At 42.7% G+C, this 23,107-nt stretch overlaps 1 protein-coding gene across 1 annotated transcript in view; it reads right to left on the bottom strand.

The window, feature by feature from the left end:
* Nucleotides 1–428: 428 nt before the first annotated feature.
* COL4A1 (collagen type IV alpha 1 chain) overlaps nt 429–23,107 on the bottom strand; it is a 347,504-nt gene continuing 324,825 nt past the window's right edge. The window contains exons 48-52 of the mRNA XM_033949647.1: nt 21,955–22,167; nt 18,969–19,146; nt 15,026–15,140; nt 11,304–11,476; nt 429–837 (exon numbers count right to left, since the gene is read on the bottom strand). Coding sequence (XP_033805538.1) covers nt 756–837; nt 11,304–11,476; nt 15,026–15,140; nt 18,969–19,146; nt 21,955–22,167 — 761 coding nt within the window. The 3' untranslated portion in view covers nt 429–755. The remainder of the gene's footprint in view (nt 838–11,303; nt 11,477–15,025; nt 15,141–18,968; nt 19,147–21,954; nt 22,168–23,107) is intronic.

Here is a 23,107-nt window from a genome sequence, read left to right as displayed (position 1 = left end):
AAATGCATAAAGTACTATTCATAAAACCGAAATACCAATTCATTCATTAAAGTGTTGACATCTATATAAATTACTAAATATATATATATATTTTAATTTATCCATCGTTAGGCCCTATCTATGGTATAAACATGTAGGATTCTTTTGATTCTTGCATAGTACAACAGATAGCAGGAAAGACTCGTGTTTTTCCCTACATGGATATGTGATATCTTGTATTTGCAAACTCCCCACCCCATGCCCCCAAGACCTTTCTTTACATAAGTATTATTTATACAGGCAAAAGAACTACATACAAAAAAAAAATAACTTGTAACTTTGTAACAGCTAGACAATGGCAACATAATTCAAAAAGTTATAATACAAAAACGAGAAAAAGAGGAGTCAAACAACACATAAAGGCATCACATACCTCCTAGCACCTTAGGAACTTTTCAATGAGCTCTTTATTATATTATCAGTGCATTCATTTACATATGCAATTGTATTTCACTTGCTCAAAAGTGCCATTTGGTATGTCAATGTTTGAGGCTTATCTTGGCTGTCTCTTTTCGCCAGCATATTCAGGACCAGGAAAAGCGAGGAGGAGTTAGTTAGGCAAGTTCCAATAGCACATGTTACTTATGTTTTCGATTCTTGATTGCTTTTGGCATTGTATGGCGGTGAGGTACACAGGATATACAGTATTAGATGTAGACTTCAATGATGTTAACATGAATAGCACCATATTTTGGAATTCATTAAAAGTACGGAAGTCATGTCCTTCGCATACAGACTTGGCATCGGCTGACGTGCGTGCGTAGATCTCCTGCTTTCAGAGTGGAAGGAACGGGTTTCCTAGAAAAAAAAAAAAAAATCAGAAACAAAAACAGGCTCAGAAATTGCATTCAGTCATTGTTCTATCCGGCAGTGACAGCAATATTCCAGTTTTAACATCTATAGTGCGCTCTTCTGCACCTGATAGTGAGAATGTGTAATTTTCCCTAGAAAAATGTAAAATGCACATACAAGCAGACAGGTACATGTCCATAAGTATCACTAACAAATATGCATGCATATGAATGAGTAGCTGTACATATATGTATATACTGTATATGCGTATATATGTATGTATAGGGCAAATCCATTTTTGCCCTCCCCTCTCAGGTGACTCCCATTTTTGCCCACCCTCCAGGTGACTAGTTTAAATCCCGTTGGGAGTCTGCTGCACAGCGTCAGACAACAGGCCTGCCCCGGAACCCTTCATTCTACTTCCAGGGGCAGGCCTGCTTGTGCAAGCTGCACGACACTGGGAAGAGGTGAGTGGGAGACATGGGAGCTCCTGGGCTTTCCAGACAAAGCAGCGTTCCGCTGCCTTTGCCTGCATGGTTCACAAAGCGATCTATGGAGAAAACTCAGAGGGACTAACATCTGATATTAAAGTCCCACATTCCTTCTTAAACTCACGTGTTATCACAATGCTTCAAACTACCCTTCCCGTCACCTCAAAAAGTACGGTAGAAGATGTTTGAGGCTATCTTTGAATACCAAGCTCCCCTCATTTGGAACAAACTGCCAATTCAACTAAGACAACCCACCACATACCTTGAATTTAGGAAGAAACTAAAGACATACCTCTTCTCCCTATAGCCACTCTTATCTTCTACACCTTCTCTCCTCCTAACAATCACTTCTCACTCTAAAAATGTAACTTCCAAAATTGATCCAAACTTCATCTATTGTAAATCACCTAGATTTCTTGCAGAGAATTGTGGTATATAAGACACTGTGGCCCAGATTCAATAAACGGTGTCCCGATTGGCTGGTTAGGCAGCAATTGGAGGGGCCTTAGGCATTGGCCAACTTAAGATTCTGGGAGGGGCCTTAGGCACCTGGGCTAATCAGGCCTTAGGCCCCCTCCCCGGTGCATCCTACAATGCACCAAGAAGGGGCAGGCCCGCCTCATTCCGATGGAGGCGGGCCTGCTGGACAGATGGAAGACCCATCCGTCTGGCCATCGTTTCAGGTTAGAGGGGGGTCCGGGGAGGGTGGGGGGTTAGGAGGGGTCCAGGTGGGGGGTTTCCGGCAGGAGGGATTGGGCACCCTCCTGCCAGTTTCGTTCAGGGGGGGTCCGTCAGGAGGAACTGGGCACCCTTCTGCTGGTATCCTTCGGGGGGGGGGGGGTTGGAGGTTCCGGCAAGAGAGACTGGGCACCCTCCTACCTGTTTCATTCGGGGACAGTGTTCTGGGCAGGAGGGACTGGGCATCCTTCCTGCCATGTTCGTTTGAGGGGTGGGGGGACTGGTGGCCGCAAGTGCGACCGCTAAATTTATTGCAGCAGGGAGATCCCTTGCCGAGATAAGCTTAGCGGCCACATCTCCAACAATCCGATTCTCTAACCGGCATCTGTAACATGGACGTCGGTTAGAGAATTGGGTTTACTTTAGACGGCCTTAGGCCCGATTCTATATAGGACGCCCGTCGGCTTCTGAGACCAGGTGTCCTATACAGAATCCGGCGCTGTGTGTATGAGTGTGCGCATACACACACACACATACACACACAGAAACAGCAGAAGGGCTAATTTCTGTATCAAGACAACTGCAAACCAAAAGTAAGCCTCCAGTCTTGAAATCTGTCACAAACTTGCTGATTTATTTATTTTTATTGGGGAGGGGTGTGAAGGTGAGGAATTGGAGATCCTTAATCTGAGCTAATATCATTCCAAGACAGGAGTTAAAACAGACTGTGGTCAGCTGGAGCTTCATAAGTTAGCAACGTGCCCTGTGCGGTATGCCATCCAATGCTTCTGGAACACTCCTGACCCACCCACCCACTTGCATTATACCAGCAAGGGAAGCCAATGGATGGGATGCAATTTTAACTCCCCCTTTTACAAAGCCACATTAGCCGCTGCCACACGTCAATGCCACAAAAGCCCATTAATTCCCAATGGGGTACGATGCGATTACTGCGAGCCGCTGCGGTAATCGGCTTTGTAAATGAGGGCCTAAGGTCCTAGTGGTCAGAAGAATCAAATTTTAAAAAAATTAACAAAACTTGTAAAGATTTCAAACTCTGGAGTAAATTTATACAGCTGTTTCTGTGTGGAAGCATGTTTTATACACAGAATAAGGGTCTTATAAAATTTTATGCACATATACATGAGTAGAAAGTATGTACCCCACAAGATAACATCTATTTTTACAGCACTGTGTATAAGTATTCCCAGGGGTGAACATAAGAGCTACCATACTGGGACAAATCAAAGGTCCATGAAGCCCAGTATCCTGTTTCCAACAGTGGCCAACCAAGGTCACAAGTACGTGGCAAGATCCCAAAGAGTAAAAGGTTTTAGGAACCTATGTATGCGCATAGATGCCTGCTTATATAAACCATGATGAGCAGTTAGGGCCATATTCTCTAAAAGACGGACTATTTATTGACAATTGTATGTGCTATAATTCGATGTATGATTATGCTTAATAAACTCCATTTGTTCTCAGGCTGATGTGTAAGGTTCCTTCCCCATTTGTTCTCTCTATTTCTGGTTTACTTATCATGGGGTTATTCGCCTTGTTTTTTTGTGGATTTCACTGTCTTAAGCTCAATAAGAGCAAAACAAAATTCTTATGGCTTGGATCTCAAAAGGCCCCTAGATATATTTTGGTACTCTCTTTAGATGGGAATAACTTTCTCCTAGATTTACACTCCAGAATTTTATGGGTGGAAATAGACAATGCCCTCACTATGGGCTCCTTTTATGAAGGCGCGCTAGGGCCTTTACGTTCGCAATAGCATGTGCTAAAATTACACGTGTGCTAGCTGCTATGCCTCCTCATAAGCAGGCGGTAGTTTTTCGGCTAGCGCTATAGCGTGCGTTAATTTTGTGTGTGGGCTAAAAACGCTAGCGCACCTTCGTAAAAGGAGCCCTAAGTGTCGAACAATCATTTGTGATCATGAGAAATCTAAGATCTATTAGAAAATATTTTGATCTTGAGTCCCTCTGGATCTTGGTGCAATCTCTGATTTTATCAATATTAGGTATCTGTTTCAAATCCCTCATAAACTGTTAACAACTGGTCCAGAACTCAGCAGTTAGATTGCTTTCTGGTACATGGAAATCTGAGTCATTGCAGCCTTTTTATTTGAAACTTCATTGGCTTCCTTTAGCAACAAGAATAAGGTTTCAATTTCTAAAATTTTAACAGGTAATGCACATTTATTTAACAGGTTGATAATGTTGTTGCAGAATCCTTCTACCAAATATCAAATGAGAAACCTTTTTCAACTAAAATTCCTACTGTTTAAAAATCTGAAATCCACTTGGCAGCTTGCTCTAGCTCAGGGGTGTCAAAGTCCCTCCTCGAGGGCCACAATCCAGTTGAGTTTTCAGGATTTCCCCAATGAATATGCATGAGATCTATTTGCATGCACTGCTTTCATTGTATGCTAATAGATCTCATGCATATTCATTGGGGAAATCCTGAAAACCCGACTGGATTGCGGCCCTCGAGGAGGGACTTTGACACCCCTGCTCTAGCTATTCGATACCAACTTCCACTAGGTTACGTTCATATAGCTATTAATTTAAATTTAGAAAGATTCTAAAATCTTTTCTGTTTCAAAATGATGTTTTATCTATGAGTTAACATGTAGGCCCTGATTCTATAAAAGACGCCTATAGTTAAACGCCTAGATCGGAGTGCCCAGTTGATCTAGGCGCCAAACTTAATTTTTTTCATTGGCTTAATCAGCGCTGTTCATTGACAGCACCATTAAAAACCAATTATCCCTAATTGGCGAAACTTAAAAACTCATTATAGCTTGCAGATCCCATGCTTCCAGACAGATTTTTTAGGACATCAGGCCGCCCAGTGGTATAAATTAATATCTGAATTCTTGAATAAAAAACCAAAATCTAGTCTTAGAGACATTTGGAGCATTGAGATAAAGCAATATATTTCTGTGTCTCGATGGCCACGAATTTGGACTTGGAGGATGAGGTGTACAGGGTCAGCATCTATGAAACAAACATGTTGTTTTTTTTTGTTGCATAGGCTTTTTTGGACCCCAGTTCGTTTGCAAAAGATAGACAGTTCTAAATCTAATAGATGCTGGCATTGTCATCTTGATATAGGGACTTTGGATCATCTGTTATTCTATTGTCCTTTGATACTTAATTTTTGGAAGTCAATATGGGGTCAAATTAATGTTGTACTTGAGTCATCAATCCCATTGACTTATGAAGCCATAATATGTGGAACACTATTACATGTTAAACCCCCTATGGATCGTTATAAATGCCGGCTTTTCTTAATTATGACGGGAATAGCCATGCAGATGATAACACGCAATTGGAAGAACTATGATCGACTTAACTTTACTTTCTGGTGGGTGAACTTATGCTCCAGGTACAAATATGAAAAAATGATTGCTCAAATCTTGGGGCATAGTAATGTATTTAACTTGGTGTGGGGCCCATTGGCATCTTTTATTGCTTCTATATAGTTGTTATTTCTCTTTAATTTTTGTCTGATGTCCTTACACATCCAGGGTGGGAATGTATTACTACTTTAAATAAGAGTGGGTTATTGGAAGGATAATTGCATTTATATTATTGATTAAGTAAAGGGGGTGGGGGGAAAAGATTACTTTTGAATATTTGTAAGTTCAAAGTGCTTTTCTTGATTTGTTATACGTTCAGATTCTTATGTATTGCACTGTTACTACTTGAAAATCAATAAAGATTTATAAATAAAAACCAATTAAAATGTTTTTTTTAATGAATTTGCTGGTAGCTGTCTACCATTTCCAGGTAGGTGTCTACATTGAGTATACGGCAAGTAGTTATGGTTAGGGGCAGACTCGAGGCAGAGTTTGGGCATGGATTGGCTTAGGCGCACTCATTTAGGCCTTGAAAACCCTTGGCCTGCATGGCAGTATGCTAAAGGATTCAACACCTACCGGTGCCTAAGAATGCTTAGGCACCGCTAGGTGCGATTCTAGAAATGATGCCTAGTGGTTGATTGACAATCATGCCAAACAGCGCCTAGGAGTTAGATGCCATTTATAGAATCATGGGTTTAAAACTTGTTTTTTGTAATTCCTGGACAAGTTAGTCTAGTATCTTGTTTTGTAATCTGTCCTTGAACTGAATAGGTAAAAGCTGAATAAAAGAGCCTGAGTAACGTAACATAACATGCTATTTGTGAACCACGAAACTAAATAAGAATAGATAGCCCGAGAGCCCGTCTCGATGGGTGAACCTAACACGGAGCTTGGAGGCCCGCGTGGTAGCCCGTCGTAGGCGCAGGGCCGGCTGGGGAAATCAGTAGGTAGGTGACAGGCTGGCGGGTCTTTCCCGCCATTGGGAAAACCTGCCATTGGAGGGCCACGGCCGTGGAGGACGTTGGGAGGGGGGGAGCAACGGGCAAAGTTGACACCACTGGAGGAGCGCAGGACATGGGTAATATGGCCCTAGCGGCTGCTGCAGGAGGGGGGCACAGGGGTAGGAAGAAGGGGAAGGGAAGGCATAGGCGGAGAGACAGGTATTCCTCCTCTTCTTCTTTAACTTCCACTTCTTCGTCTTCCTCCCGATCTCAGATGAGAGTGGCGGGTGCGCAGGCTTTGCAGGAGGGCCAGGATAGGAGGGCTCCGGCATTGGTAGTGCTCACTGAGCTTTGGGAGAAGGTGCCTAGGGTGCTGCGCTGCAAAATTTGGAAGAGAGCGTGTATTGATATTTTCCAGCTCCTCGAGGGGCGAGTGCATAGGAAGGGTAAAAAGAGGGTTAAAAAGGAGGATGGTCGAGTTAAATTGGGGCAGGTCTCACGTAATATTGTTAACTGGATGCGGGCATTTCTGAGACTAGCCAGTGTGTGGGACCAGGAGAGTCCACAGGATTATGGCCTGCTTTTGGCTTATGCTGACTCCATTCTCGATACCTATCATCACTTCGGTAGTTGGGCCTGGCTCAACTACGACGAAGCATTTCGTGATAAGATGGAGGAAAACCAGCACATGTCGTGGGGCACCCAGGATATCAACCTGTGGCTCATGCACATGGCTCAGCTGGGTGGCGCGGCAGGGAGTGGGCCAGCGAGGTCTGCGCCTCAGGGCTTGATGGGTGCGAGTCGTTCCTTTCATTCCACGGCGTGGCAGAATGGACAGGGTGCAGGGGATGGGAGTGACCTCTGCTGGAAGTTCAATAAAGTGATGTGCCCATTTCCGGACTGTAGATTCAAACAAGCTTGTTCTCTGTGCGGACAGAGTCACTCCGCGATTAAATGTCCTAAAAAAGGAGCTGCCGTGCCTCCGGGGCCAGCCAAGTAAGGTGGGTGCCTCTGTGTGCCCACCCCGATCAGGGTGGAGGCTCTCCGATCGTGGTTACGTGAGTATGGTGATTGTAGGGCGGCGGTGTTTTAGAGAAGGGTTTTGGGGAGGGTTTTGTTATCCTGTACGAAAAAACAGTTGTTCCTTTTCAGGTTCCTAATGCCTCATCATTAGCTAGACTCCGAGATGTGGTTCAGTCCAAATTGCAGGATGAGATTAGGAAAAGGCAAATTGCGGGGCCTTTTCGGGAGCGTCCGTTCTCGGTTATGATGGTCTCTCCATTGGCAATCATTCCCAAGAAGGATCCTGGGAAGTTCTGGTTAATTGACAACCTGTCTCAGCCATCGGGTCGCTCCATGAATGAAGGCATCCTGCATGACCTCTGTGCAGTGCGCTATTCATCCTTCGATTGTGTACCTCGGCTTATTTTGTGGGCTGGGCGCGGTGCACTTCTGGCTAAAGTGGACATTGAGTCCGCTTTCCGACTTTTGCCGGTACATCCTTCCTCTTACCCATTGTTGGGCTTTCAGTTTGAGGGTGCATTCTATTATGATCGTTGTTTGCCAATGGGCTGCTCCATTTCTTGTGCCTACTTCGAAATGTTTAGTTCGTTCTTGCACTGGGTCACAGTGCAGAAAGCATGAGTGGATTCTGTAGTGCACTATCTGGACAATTTTCTTTTCGTTGGAGCGGCGGATTCCGCGGTGTGTCTCAAGTTGAAAGAGTGGCCTCCAAATTTGGGATTCCCTTGGCGGGGGACAAATTGGAAGGTCTCTCTACGGTGCTTACTTTCTTGGGTATCGAGCTCAATACCGTGGCGATGGTCACCAGGTTACCACGGGGTAAGATGCGGCAGCTGTTGGTGCTGTTATCACAGGTGGTTGAGTCCTGATAGGCTACTCTCAGAGATGTTCAATCACTGTTGAGGTCGCTTAACTTCGCTTGTCAAGTTCTCCCTATGGGTCGGGCAGCTCGCGGTGGCCATCTCAGGTGTGCGGGATCGGAGGCACTTTGTGCGCATCTCGGCTGGTGTACGGATGGATCTGTGGATGTGAGCCCTTTTCCTTAGACATTTTAATGGGACGCTTCTGATTTAGCAACCCGAGTTGTCTAACCAGGATTTGGGTTTCAATCTGACGCGGCAGAAGGAATGGGTTTTGGCCTTTACTGTCAAGGGGACTGGTGTGCTGCGCAATGGCTGGCTGAATGGCAACAGTGTGGAGTTACACAGAATGTGACTCTCCTGGAACTTTTCCCGCTGTTGGTCACCTGTGAGCTGTGGCCTACCAGGTTATGCAATAAGCGCGTAGTGTTCTGGTGTGACAATATGGGGGTAATGGAGGTGGTCAATCGGCAGGCTGCGAGGTGCTTGCAGGTTAACACGTTGATGCGAGAGATTATATTGCTTTGCCTGCGGCTCAATTTGTACATCAGAGCTAGGCATGTACCGGGGGTGAGGAACTGTATTGCTGACGTTCTCTCTCGCTTTAACTTTCCGCAGTTTCATCAGTTGGCACCCAGAGCGCGGGTCCAGGGATTACCAATGCCAGAGCATTTGTGGAGCCTGGTCGTGAAGGGCGCTGGGACATGTTGAGACTGTAGGTTGCTCCGTCCACTTGGACTCGTTACAATGCTGGATTCAGATGATTATTCACCTTCCTTTCTGCTCAGAGCTGGGTCCCAGGGCCAGTATTCAAGGACTTGCTGGCTGCCTTTGTGTTGGATTCCCATCACATGGGTTTGTCCTGGGGAGTGGTGGCGGGACATTTGGTGGGATTCGTCTTCTTCTGTAAGGCTTTGGGGTGGCAATGCCCGTCTACGGGGTTTTTGGTGTGTAGGATGCTGGCCGCCATGGGCCGGATTACGCCGCATCAACCAGACTCCTGACTGCCAATTACGCATGACTTGTTGGCGCGGTTGCTCACGGAGTTGCCTGCGTAATGAGGAGCTGCTGTTTAGAGCGGTATTTTCCCTCACATTCTTCAGGGCTTTCCATATCAGGGAACTACTTGTGCATGCAGCTGACACGGTGGGCGTGCGGGGCCTCTTGACGCAGCACATTCAGGGTGGTGAGAGCTCTGTTCGCTTATATATTGCCAGATCCAAGAGGGACCAACTTGGCAGGGGCCGCACGGTGGTTTTGCATAAGCTCATCAACAGTGTTACGTGCCCTATCGCGGCCCTGTCTGCCTACATGGTGGTTCATCCTCCGTTGGGGCTCGCCTTGTTGTTACATGTGGATGGGGTGTACCTTAAGCGGTATCAGTTCTTAGCCGTGTTGCGGTTGGTTTTGCGCAGGTGTGGGGAGGATCCAGCGCGATATAGCACTCATTCCTTTAGGATAGGGGTGGCCACGAGTGCTTTTATGGCTGGGGTGCCAGGGTAGGGGATTCAGCAATTAGGGTGCTGGTCCTTGGGGGCCTACTGGAGTTATATTCGCCCTCACGAGGCAGCCTGGAGGCTGGTGCGGAGGGGCCCTAGACAGGGTGGATCTGTTGGGGACGCTAAGTAGGGGTTACTAGGTTCATGGGAGGTAAAGGTGGTTGGCAGGGGTTGTTGTATGCTACGTGGCGACACCTTAATAACTCGGCCTTTTTCTTATGGGGTTGGGTTTGATTTCTGAGTTTGCCTTTCAGATGCGGTTTGGCGGCTGCGTGCGGTGTGGATTGTCGGGTACTCCTTCGTCCATTGGGCAGGGGAGCGTGCCGTGATCCGGCCCTGAGGCCAGCACCTGGGTCTGCAGCGCTTGGGTATGCGCGTTTCCTGGTGGGGTCAACAGGGCATGCGATGGCATCAACTGTTACCATTGCTGACGGACTTGCGACAACGCCCTCGCCGACCAGATGTCTTGCTGCTGCATCTGGGTGGTGACGACGTGGATTCCCAGACAGGGAAGCATCTGATTGACACTATTCAGGGCGATCTTCAGGTGGTTATGGAATGATTCCCTGACACAACACTGGCATGGTCGGATATTATTCCCCGACCGCGCCAGCTGGAGTCCCGGAGGTGGACCAGGGGACTGTCAAGTTGGGCGGTGGGTGGAGTCTTGGGGTGGATTTCAAATTAGACATGGGTAGGTGGATGTTTCCTGTTCGGGATTATTCGCGAGAGATCGGATGCACTGTTCGACGTGGCTGGGATTTGCTGCTGGACGATTTTGCAACAGGTTGTGAACTTTGGGCGTTATACTAGTCGCAGCTCTGTTCATTGGGGGGGGGGGGGGGGGCTGTAATGGCATTACAGGCCCTGTGGCCATATCCCGAGCTACTGTCTGCTGGGCTCATCAGGGGATGAGCGGTGAGCTGGCTGGGAGATGTGCCTGGAGAATGGGGCATGTGGGGGGCATGCCACCCCTCAGATCCTTGCTAGCATGGCGGGGTCAGGGCCATAACTTTGTTTAAGGTAGCTCGGGAATTTTTGTTATGATGTTAATATGCTGTTTATATATTTAATGGGTAGTTTCCAATAAACAGGGCTGCGGCTAATTTTCACCATAAGTAGAGTTTGTGTGTTTTGTTAGAAGTAAAAAGGGGGCGGGGCACAGGCTAATGGGTGTATTTAGGGAGCGGGCCTATCCAGGGTCCGCTGTTAATGTCTGCGTGGTCAGAAAAGTAGCAAGTTTAATCCTACTGTTGGTATAAATACTGATTTGACATTTTCTCTGTTGTATAAATACCCATTTGACTTTTAAACATCGAGTTCACATTCAAACCAGCAGCAGAGCAGTTGACACTGAGCATAACCAGATACTTCCAGGTTCATGTACACCTTGTCAGACTTAGTTTACCCTTCTGCACATCCAATTATTACATTTCTTTCCTCAGGTCACTCTACCCTTATCTTTTGTATTTAAGTACCTAAACAGTGACTTTAAGAGCATCACAGATAGCCCTAGTTAGTAACACAAAACGGATCTTCAGTGAGACATTTGCCAGGGTTTTAGCAATTTGCAGAGTGTATAGAGGCAAAACATTTTAACAAGAACTCACTTGAACATCTCATTCCTGTCTATAGTGGCAAGCCAGAAGCTGTATGCATTGGCATAATAATTACAAGTCCCACGACCGTGACATTCAATGAATGGGACACTACGGAATTCCTCTAGGCAGGATCCTGGAGATGCGAGAGCTTGCCCGGAACCCTCAGCCCCGGCACTGGTTTGCTGAAAAGACATAAAAGAATAGAATTTCAGGTCAGAGTATTTGTCACATTCCAATATACCTTGGAGCTATCTTTTCACATCTCTCTGGCTGCTCAAAACAGAGAAAAGCAATTGGTAGCTGAACAGTTGAAAGCCATGTTCCCATTTGGGCAATGGTAGCTGGTTTCCATGTGGTTTTCAGCTGGTAGTACTGCACTGCTCCAAGTTACTTAAGATTGTCATTTTCAAAAATCAAAACAAACAGAACCAGGATAGATGAAGAAATGAAGAAACATGTTTTGTATTACCAAGAATATAACACTAAAATATGCTTTACTTCCTGTGAATAAAGAAAGAGGAAACTGTACTATATTTACAAAATGATTTACAATAAAATGGAGGTAGGAGTTGTTAATGAGAAATTTAATAAATTGTGATGGTTGAGTGCCACTTTAAAAGAAAATTATGGACCACATTAGTCATGAATGCTGCATTCTGTGGGTGAATTTCAACAAACTGAGTGGTAAAGCATTAAAACCAGGCTCATTAAAAAGACTTCCATCTGAACAACATATGACTTTTTACATTCTCACCCATAACAAGAGATTTGATCGCATTACCCTCTCTTCTGATATGTTCTTATTAGCTTCCAGTTCCCTACAGAGTTCAATTCAAAAGTCAGATTCTAACACACAAGTCTCGCTTTTCAACCGTTCCTGCATCTCTATATGCTGATTACGTCCTATGACCCATAAGAGCTCTTTGTTCAGACTATGAATAACGTCTCTGACTTCCATCTGTCTATCGCTCTCGTTTGGAGTCCACCCTCCAATAAGCATTCCAGTGCTCTGGAATGCTTTCCTTATATCATTACATTCAGATCCTTCGCATCTAAAGTTTTGGGCTGCTTTAAAGACTTACCCATTCCAGCAGGCATATGACCAACTGGCAAGACTGGCTAATCACTAAGAGAACCAGGTCCCCCATTTATTTCCTTTTCCCATTTCTCCCTATAGCTTCTGCTGTCCTGCTAATTATACTGTAGTTCCTTTCTGCCTCTATTAACTTTATAAAACATCTTGTGTGTCTATTCATTAGGTGGAATATCAAGAAAGTAATAAACATAAGCAACAAGAGATAGATGTAAGAAAGAGTGCAAACATCTAAGTGGCAGGATGATGCATGCTAAGCGCGAATTCTATAATGGCGCAAAACTTCCATTGTAAGTATAAGTGCTTGCACCTAATAGCAGTTAGGCATTTAACTCCTACTATTCTATAATCTGCATGCCTATCTCCTAGACACACCTCAACCTACCTAAAATCTACCCAAATCCACACCCCCTAGAAGCTGCGAATGATGGAATCTGCATGCACCACTTCTAGAATATTTATTTATTCATCAAATTTATATCCCGCTTATCCACACAATCCAAGTGACTAAGGGCAGCTGTGCATGGAAATGTTAACTCCAGTTAAATCCATTATTGTAAAGAATAAATTATTAAAAGAAATCAATTATTAAATGAAGTTGCATGTGCAACTGTCCTTATTCTATAACTAAAAAAAAAAAAATAACCCAGATAGGCAAGTGGTCTGTTAGTCCCAGAAGAATAAAAGCTGAAGAAACATATGTTGGTTGAAGGTCAAAATCCTTTATTGCAGAAGATCACATAAAAGGTGCCGTGTTTCACTCATAGGGCTGCTTCAGGGGGAAATATAAATACCTCAATGTCTATTTCTGTCACATTCCACAATTGAGAGACCTGAGGTATAGCAGTACAAGTTTCTCTTTAAAGAGAACAAAGCTATCCCACGCAGGGGGTGGCTCTGCTCACTATCATGTGATCTTCTGCAAAAAAGGATTTAAACCATCTAACAATGTGTCTGCTTCTTACTCTATGGGCGCCTTTTACTAAGCTGCGACGGCGGTTTTAGCACATGCTATTGCCGCGCACGCTAGACGCTAACGCCAGCATTGAGCTGGTGTTAGTTCTAGCCACGAAGCGCAGGTTTAGCGCACGCTAAAATTCTGCATGCGCTTAAAACGCTATCGCGGCTTAGTAAAAGGAGCCCTATAACTTGCATCTGCAAATTTGTGCTCTAGGTAAAAATCTGAGTGTACAAGATTATAGAATCTGGGGGACAATCACTGTCTCAGAAATATCTTCGTATTAAAAAAAAAAAAAAAAATGGAGGTTGTGTGTCCAGTCTTATATTAAATGCAAACCAAATTTCACAAATTTGTATGTTAAAACGTACAAAAATGTTGAATAAACTGGAATCATCATACAATTTTATATAGCACAGCAAATTTTGCAAATGTAAACTTTCAATTTTTAATTGTGTGAATATTCTCAACTACCAACCCCTGCCAAATCTCAACATATCTATCTTGTTAAATTAGAACTATGTCCCAAAACATGCCTCTTGCCTCTTTTCTTTTTAACTGGTTCACTTTGGCTGGATATTAAGGGCTCCTTTTACTAAGCTGTGCTAGCAGTTTTAGCACGCGCTAGACGCTAACGGCTCCATTGAGCTGGCATTAGTTTTTCTGCGTAGTGCGGGGGTTAGCGCGCGCTAAAAACGTTAACGCAGCTTAGTAAGAGCAGGATTAACCAATAGGCCAAGTAGGCACGTGCCTAGGGCCCGAAATGGTCAGGGGGGCCCAATGAAGGACAGCATCAACATTGTTTTTTTCCAAACGGCGATGCGCCCCTCCAGCATCGATCGGCTACGTGCCACCCCCCCCCCCCCCCGATCTGCAATGCGGGCCCCCCCATCGACGGAAAGTAAGACAAGCAAGCAACGTGGGTAAGAAAGGCAACGGGAACTGTAATTGTGCAAGCGGTGCTGCTTGCCCAAAGCTTCCCTCTGACGCAGCTTCCTGTTTCCGCCTGGGTGCATGGTGGGGTGGGGCGGGGCTGGCCAGGGGCCCTTGACAAATTAATCCTGCTCTGGTTCTAAGTTATCAAGATAAACGATAAGCATGATAAGCAGAAGACATTCAAAGTTTAAGATTTTTCTTGTTAACTCCTGAAGCTAACCAAATAAATCTTTTGAATATTCACTCACACATGTTTCTCCAAGTTAATACTTATTGAAATTTAATTTGGCTTATTCAACTATCTGAAAGATAAATTTAAACCTGCCCATTAAAACATCCATTTCAGCTCCTGGCATCAGCAAATGCAGGTGTGACTGGGGATTCACTCTCAGTCCTCGAAGGCTGCCATCAGGGAAAGTTTTCAGAATATCCCTAATAAATATGCATGAGAGAAATTTGCTTACACTGGAGACAGCAGGCATGCAAATTTCTCTCATGCATATTCATCCTGAAATCCTGATTTATTGGTAGACTTCCAGGACATGAAGTAAAGATCAAGACACTTGATGGCACAAATTCTCTATGTCTGAGACAGCATTATTTTTTTAATGTCACAGAATATAGATATAGACCATTCCTCTTACTTATTTTCTTTCAACAAGGAATAGAGTCCATATTCTAGAATCTCTCACTGTAAAGCATAGTGGGTAAATTTCTGATCCAGTTCTTGCCTGGCATACTTACCATGACAAATGAGTAGCCAATCCAAAGAGAGATCCACCCATCTGGGCACTGTGGGATCTGAATTGTCTGACTGTGAACTGCCATCACCATAGCAGAAGCCTCACAAACAGAGCATCTGGAAAAAAAAGGAACAGAGCAGCGTGGTTTTCTAGGAAATGTGTTTATACATGTGAGCATGTTTTTCTTAAAAACAAACAAACAAGCATGCTTCTCTCTTTTTTGATCCTGGATAAACTGGAGTCTGAAAGTCTATTAAAGAGCCAGTCAAAAAGGTCTTCTTTTATATGACCTCTCATAAGCTTCTTCTTTAGATCCTGCCACAGTGAGACAACTTCTACTACTGTTTTGATTTTGATTCAGAAATGAGCTAAGTTGAAATTCATTCTCTAAAAATTTAAGAAAAAATTTTTTCTTTGAACATTTATTACTAATTCAGAAATCACTACATTTGGAAACCAGTGCTAAAATCATTTGAAATAACTTTATATAAACTCGAGATGGAGCAATGATAGACACATCGAAACACATTTAAAAAGGTTTTTTTGCCCTGATTGTGCTTTCTTTACCAACTGATGGTTCTGAGCTCCTCTTGTAATACGTATAAAGTATATTTATGATTATAAGTGCCCCCTTATTTTTGTTTTTGTTGAATGGTACATCTAAAAGGAGGCCGGTCCTATGAGATCTTAAAAGGTCATTTGCAACAATATCTTTGTTGCTGGTCCTTTAAACATTCTGTTCAAATGAAGGCACAAACATATAATTTATCAAAAAAGCAAATTAGCATAGAGTAACGATTAGACTGACAATATGAAGAAACCTGCAGTTGAAAACAGATTTTTTTCCACCTAAGAGGAATGAAACAGTGTGACATTAGAGAAGTCCTGTTGAAACAGTGAGGAACATATCACATATACAGGGCCTGATATTCCAAGATATTTAAGTGAGCAGTATACTTTGGAAGACAGGCTAGAGAGAGGGAGATACAATATGATACGCTAGAAACATTTAAATACCTACATGGCATAAATGCAGAGCAGAAGAGTCTCTTTCAACTAAAAGGAGGCTATGAAATGAAGGGGCATAGGATGAAGGTGAAAGGGGACAGACTCAAAGTAACCTGAAATACTTCTTCATGGAAAGAGCGGTGAATTTGCGGAACAGCTTCCTGATGGAGGTGGTGGATAAGACTAGATAAGTCATACGATCTTTAACTTCATTTTTCTATGTTTCTAATGCTTTTTCTGCCACTGGACTTTGGAGGTTCAAGTTTTTATTTTTAATGTGAAATATTTACATAGTTTATGTACATCACTTTGAGCTGTAGGTTAGGCAATAAATTAAGCTTGGAATAAACTTGGTTTGGGACTTCAACAGAGGGCAAATGCTATCCCAGGCATCAAAGGACAAATAAAAAGAGGGAAGGCAGCTATCGCCATTACAGTTGACATACATATACCCTTTCTTAGGCATAAGAGTGGCACTGAGAGATAATAAGTATTACTAGCTGTGTGGGGTGGACTGACAGTGATCTGGACCCTGAGTCAAGAAGGATCATTGGGCTCCCCCATCCAGACTCTTCTGTGCTATGAGCCTTTATCTATTTTGGAAACCAGCAAAAAGCAGCAATGAACCGTGGCAGTACCTGTCAGTGTCCCGATCTCCTCCAAACTCTCCTATGGGTGACCAAGACAGTAAACCTGTCGTGTAGCCAGCTGTGCATGCACTTTGTATGGCTCATCCAGTCCTGCTTTCCTCTGATGCACACGGGAACAGGACTGGCTAAAAGCACCTGAATAGCTTGCCCGCAACCAGTTTTTTTCTGTCTAGGCCACCCATAGGAGAGTACAAAGGAGTCTGGGACACTGACAGGTACTGCCAGTTTGTTGCTGTTTTATGCTAGTATTCAAGATTGGTGCTGGTCCATGGCACAAGAGGGTCTGAAGCCAATCAGGAGGAAGAGGAGGAGAGATGCTTTATCATGTGGAAGAGAGTTACTGGGTCCCCTACAGCTCTGGGCCCTCGGGCACTGCCCAGTTGCCCGAATGGTCAGCCCGCCCCTGGCTAGCTGAGATGTTTGAGAAATGATAACTTTAAAAATAGTGTTACATAAATGCAGGCACAGATCAGTTTTGGATTTTGTTTCAAGAGAAGTTCTCCTATTCTGCATCTGTTTCAAATCCCTCATGGTGTTTTATGTCGTCTTTTTAGTCTTTGGTTCAGTCCAGGTTTTAATTGCATAGTTTTGCAGTAGCGTTTTTAACTTTTTAGTAGGTATTTTTGGATGTATTTTTAATTTTAGTCCTTTAGGTCATTTTTAATCAAAATCTAATGGCCTTTTAGTTGTTTTAGTCTTCAAAGACTCCAGCTAATCCAGAATACTGCAGCCAAGTTGATCTTTGCAAAACGCAAGTCTGACCATGTCTCCCCACTCCTAGCCAAACTTCACTGGCTCCCAGTGATTTCCAGAATCCATTTCAAATGCTCCTGCCTGGCTTTTAAGATCATTCACGGCATCCTTCCTCCCTTAATCCCACTATCTTATAACTCCTCGAGTCCTGACTCTACCAGACCCACTCAAAGGTATAAACTATCCTTCCCCTCTCTATGCAGGCAAACTGGGAAAATCCCTTCTCTTCAGAATCACAGGTCTTTGGAACGACCTTACTACCCTGCTGCGGAACCTGGGCTCCCTCCAATTATTCTGCAAGCAACTGAAAACCTGGCTTTTCACTAAAATGTAATTCTATCCCCCCTTACTCTTCTCTTCTATATATAAGTTCATGTAAACCTTTTTTTTCCTTCTCTTCCTATATTTTAAGTTCTTGTAAACTGTGCCAAGCTCCACATCCGTGGAGATGATGCGGTATATAAACTTAAGGTTTAGTTTAGTTTAGTTTTTATACAAGATTAATTTTGCAGTGCTATATTTCTCTAAATTTCTTAATTATTTATCAAACCTTATTTAACATCATCACTTAATTATGTATTTACAGTTTTAATCCACAAGTTCAATTTTAGGACCATTAGGGTATGTAATTTCCCAAATTTATATTCCTTTCACTGCTTATCACTATTCACTTTTTTACTTGTTTGATAAAACCTTTATGCACATAGACACACATTTGTAGTTCAATATTCTAATGTGGCATTAGATTGATGGATTTTTAACTCTCAGTGTATTTCTATTCACATTTCTATTCACTGATCTCTATATGACTCTATTCACTACATAGCACCAGTCATCAATTTATTTACATACATAATCCACTTACATTCAGTTTATTCCATTCTTTCACATATTATAGTTCACATACTTTCTTGTGACCATATATTTTTCCTATAGGACCCCTGAAGAAGACAACTATGTCGAAACACGGACTGTGTAGGGTCCATATGTTTCTAGAGGTTCTGGCCCTAGATATTTTTATGTGGATTAATTGTTTGCCTAATAAAGCCATCAACTTGGACTTCGTTTCGCCACAAGTTTTTTGGTTTCTTTGTGTGTGTGTTTTTGTGGACAGAATAGAGTCAATTTCTTTTGTTATATATTTAAAAACCAATCCTCAACTAATATGTGTCAAGATGTCAGCCTAGAGGCCTCTGGGAGATTATATCAATCTGACCCTGGCATGGGAAGGCAGATAGACCCTTAGTGCAGGGAAACTGTTTTAAGTAGCCCTGATTGATATATTCTAAGTTTCAAATAGCCCTGATTGAATCATGGCTAGATTTGTCTTCTTTTGTTCCTAAGCACCCTCTTAATCAGACATTAACACCTTTTAGCTAGCCATGATTCAAGCAGGGCTATTTGAAACTTAGAATATATCAATCAGGGCTACTTAAAACAGTTTCCCTGCACTAAGGGTCTATCTGCCTTCCCATGCCAGGGTCAGATTGATATAATCTCCCAGAGGCCTCTAGGCTGACAATATGTACTTACCTACTAATGAAAGGCTTAATACTGTCACCAGTAATTGGAGCCATACTCATTGGCATAGGTTCAGGAGTAGACAGCCAGTAAGAATAGTCATTCCTTGATGCAAAGTTACATACATTGTTGAGGTTACAAAATAAGAATGGCATGGTACTAAATTTGCGAAGACAGCTCCCTGCACCACCTGAAAACATAATTTAGAAAGGTTGGTTTAGAAATATTTTCAGAAATATATTTTCAATAGTTCAAATTGCATATTAAGTTACGCATTGTAGTTTAAAAGGTAGAATAGATTCAACTTGTTAATCATAGTGTTAGACCAGAGGTTCTCAATGCAAGACCAGAGGTTCTCAACCCAGGTCACACTAAGCTGATCTGCTTCTCAAGATATCCATAATGAATATACATGAGACAAATTTGCATGCACTGCCTCCACTGTATTCAAATCTATCTCATGCATATTCTCATGTCCCAAGAACTGGATTGGGGTCCCTTGTTCAAGAGTTGTCAGACAATCTCTCTATGTATATACTCATATATACAAGGTCTGCCAATTAAGTTTGTGAACTTATCCTAGAAAAAGTGCTACATACCTCATTGCTGAATATCATTACAGTCACCTTCGAAGTTATCCACTTGGGAAGCAATGCACTGATGCTAGCACCTAGTCTACCTTTCAAAGCAATTTTGGAACTCTTTTTTCTGGAATGCCCACCAGATCAGTTGTCGTATTACCCTTGATGTCCTAAATGTCATCAAAATGTCTTCCTTTCAATATTTCCTTTATCCTCAGGTAAAGAAAAAAGTAATTAGGAGCCAGATCAGTTGAGTAGGGAGGGTGTTCCAATACAGTTATTTGTTTTCTGGCTAAAAACTCCCTCACAGACAGTGCCGTGTGAGCTGGTGCATTGTTGTGATGCAAGAGCCATGAGTTGTTAGCGAAAAGTTCAGGTCATTGTCATATAACTTTTTCATGAAGCCTTTCCAGCACTTTCAAATAGTAAACTTGATTAACTGTTTGTTGAGTTGATACAAATTCATAATGAACAATCCCTCTGATATCAAAAATTGTTAGCAACATCGTTTTGACTCTTGATTTGGACTGGCAGAACTTTTTTGATCGTGGAAAATTGGTTGACTTCCATTGTACACTTTGACGCTTTGTTTCAGGGTTGTATTGGTACACCCGTTTCATCATCAGTGATAACACGGCCCAAAACATCGTCTTGCCTCTCCGAAAGGTCTTGGCATACTTCAATTCTCCTTTGCTTTTGCTCCTTGGTGAACTCCTTCAGAACCATTTTTGCACACACCTTTCTCATGCCAAGATTTTCAGTTAAGATTTTCCTGTTTCTCTATCGATGTTTACTTGGTCTGCTACGATTCTCACATTCAGCCAACAATTTTGACACACAATTTGATGAATTTTTGCAATGTTTTTGTTACTGGCACCCTGACCTTTCTTCATCAGTGACACTTTCTCTCCCCTCAGAAAAACATTTAATCCATTTGTACACTGCCATTTTCTTCATGGCATTATCCTCTTAAACTGGGACTAGCAGGTTCCTTGATTTCACTTCTACTCTTGCCAAGTTAATCAAGAAATATGGAGGGGCAAAATCAAAAGAAACGTCTAAGTCCGATTCCATGACACTATACGCCCAAAGTCAGCAGTGGTAAAATGTCCATTCTCGAAAAATATGTATAGATTTTTTTCTTTTTTAAATCATCTATCTGGACGTCCAGGCCATTGATCGTCCAGACCATCAGTACATCTATCTTTATACCATATTTTCAACCAAAAATTTATATAAGTCTCAAACGCCCAGAACAAAACCAATTGGATATGGGAGGGGGCCAGCATTTACACCCACCCAGACATGGCAACAGAGCAGTGGGGCGCTGCTGTGAACTTCACAAAAAGGGTGCCACATTAATATCTCACCAGAACTCCCTTATAGGATATGGTGAGCCCCCTAAAACACCCCCAAAATCCACTATACTCACCTGTCTACAACCCCAATAGCCCTTATGGCTGCAGGCTCACATTTTCCACCATGAATGTAGTGGTTAGAATGGTTTATGGACCTTGGTCCTCCTCTCTATGGTTCACTAGCCTACTCCCCAGGCTATTTAAGAGACCTGTGTGCAGCTCTACTAGAATTTCCTATACTAGGTGCTGATGTTCTGGAGACAGGTATGTATGTTTTTATTCTGATCTTTGCAAGGGTCAGGTGAGGGGGGGGGTCAATGAAAACTAGGGGAGTGTGTGTGGGTCTTTATTTTGTCTCTGTAGTGGTTATATGGTCACTTTGGATACATTTTGGGCACTTATATCTATTTTTACATCATCTAAGTCATAATGTATAAATTCCATCCAAGAAGTCTCATAAAACCTTTGATTATCCCTGCAGAATGACTAAGTCTAGGTCAGTCCCCATCCAGCCCACATCCTGTCCTAACCACTCCTCCAGATACACCCATTTTAGCTCTGGGCACAGAGCAGCATTCAGAGGCCTAAAAAGTCCCTTGATATGTCCCCAAAATACGTTTGATCAGCACTTGGATGACCTTTCTTTTAGGTCATCCAAGTGCCGACTTGGGCGGATTTTTAGATGTGTTTAAGTTTCAATTGTGAGCCCCTTAATGTTTGCTCATTGCTCTAATTCAAGTTCCGACATTCTTGTGACAGCACACAAAAACACGCAACAATAATGAACGTCACTCATCAAAGACACTACCACACATCGACATGAATACAGCTGTGAGACACTAATATACCAAGGTTATCAAACCTTACCGAGTTGTTTGTACAGTGCTGCCAACGTAAATGCACGGAGGCAAGTTTGGAAACTTAATTGTCAGATCTCGAATACACATACAGTACATATACAACCAATCCCATACTAAATATTAAAAATAATTTTTTTGATTTATAGAAATATTCTTAAATAATGTATGGTAAATAATATTTTGTTTTCTGTAATCTTACCCAAGTCTTGACCATGTGACCTCTCATTGCCTTGTACATAGAGCAAAGAATACCCAGTGTAAATTCTCTTTGTCCCAAAAGGGCAACTAGGCTCCTCTATGGTCTGACTGTGTCTTGTGACAAGGAATCCATGAGCCATTGATGATGGTCCTGGAGAACCGCTTGGTCCAGGTAAACCTTCTGGGCCTGGTGGACCTGGAAATCCTCTTGGACCTAAAAAAAAAGTTCCAAGGTATTATGAGCACATAAGTATGATAAGTACATAAGCACTACCAAAGGTCTATCAAGTCTATGTATCCTGTTTCCAACAGTGAGCAATCCAGGTCACAAGTCCTGGATAATGTTTTACTCCTTTGGAACCTGCATGATTCCAAAGGAGTAAAAAAGATTTCATGCTGCTTATCACAGTAATAAGCAGTGAATTTCCCCCAAGTCTACATTATTAATGGTTTATGGACTTTTCTTCCAGATTTTTGTCCAAATTTTTTAAAACCCTGTTATGCCGACCACTTTTACCACATTCTCTGGCAACTTATGTTGAATGAAGAAATATTTTCTCTGATTTTCTCTAGTCTAAATGAAATATTAATAGTAGCTTTATTGCATATGTGTGAAACTGAAAAAAAATCACAGGAAGAAAAGGAAAAAAATACAAAATCTTTTTTGCATGCACACATCCCTGTGGAAAGTGAGAATATGGTTTCAAAAGGAGTATCCTATAAGTACTTCCTTCCCTCAAGCTAACCCTACCCCTCTTGCTGGTGTAGGTAAAAGTCCACATATTTTGTGAATGATATATTTGAAATTGTGCTTTTTATGAGGGTAAATAACTGTTTTCCCACATACTGTAAAATGTTCTGACAATTTCTCTCTTTATAAAGGTCCTTTTAATAAAGTGCATTAGAATTTGCACTTAACACACTGCAATACATGATATTAATGTGTAGTAAGTGCAAAACTAATGTAGCTACAAGTGAGGAGCATTCTCAGCAAGCCAGTTGCAGATGCCATGTTAAAATACCCATTACTGTACGCTACTCTAGTTGTTATCAACATCAAGGCACTTAGCACCTCCTAGTGCCTTCTATTTAGGAGGCATTTAGTTCCTCCATGTTGATGTCACATTGTCAACGTGAGGCAGTGGCATAGCCAC

Source organism: Geotrypetes seraphini, chromosome 6, assembly GCF_902459505.1.
Source record: "Geotrypetes seraphini chromosome 6, aGeoSer1.1, whole genome shotgun sequence".
NCBI classification, from domain to species: domain Eukaryota; kingdom Metazoa; phylum Chordata; class Amphibia; order Gymnophiona; family Dermophiidae; genus Geotrypetes; species Geotrypetes seraphini.
This window is presented reverse-complemented; position numbering and strand designations above follow the sequence as displayed.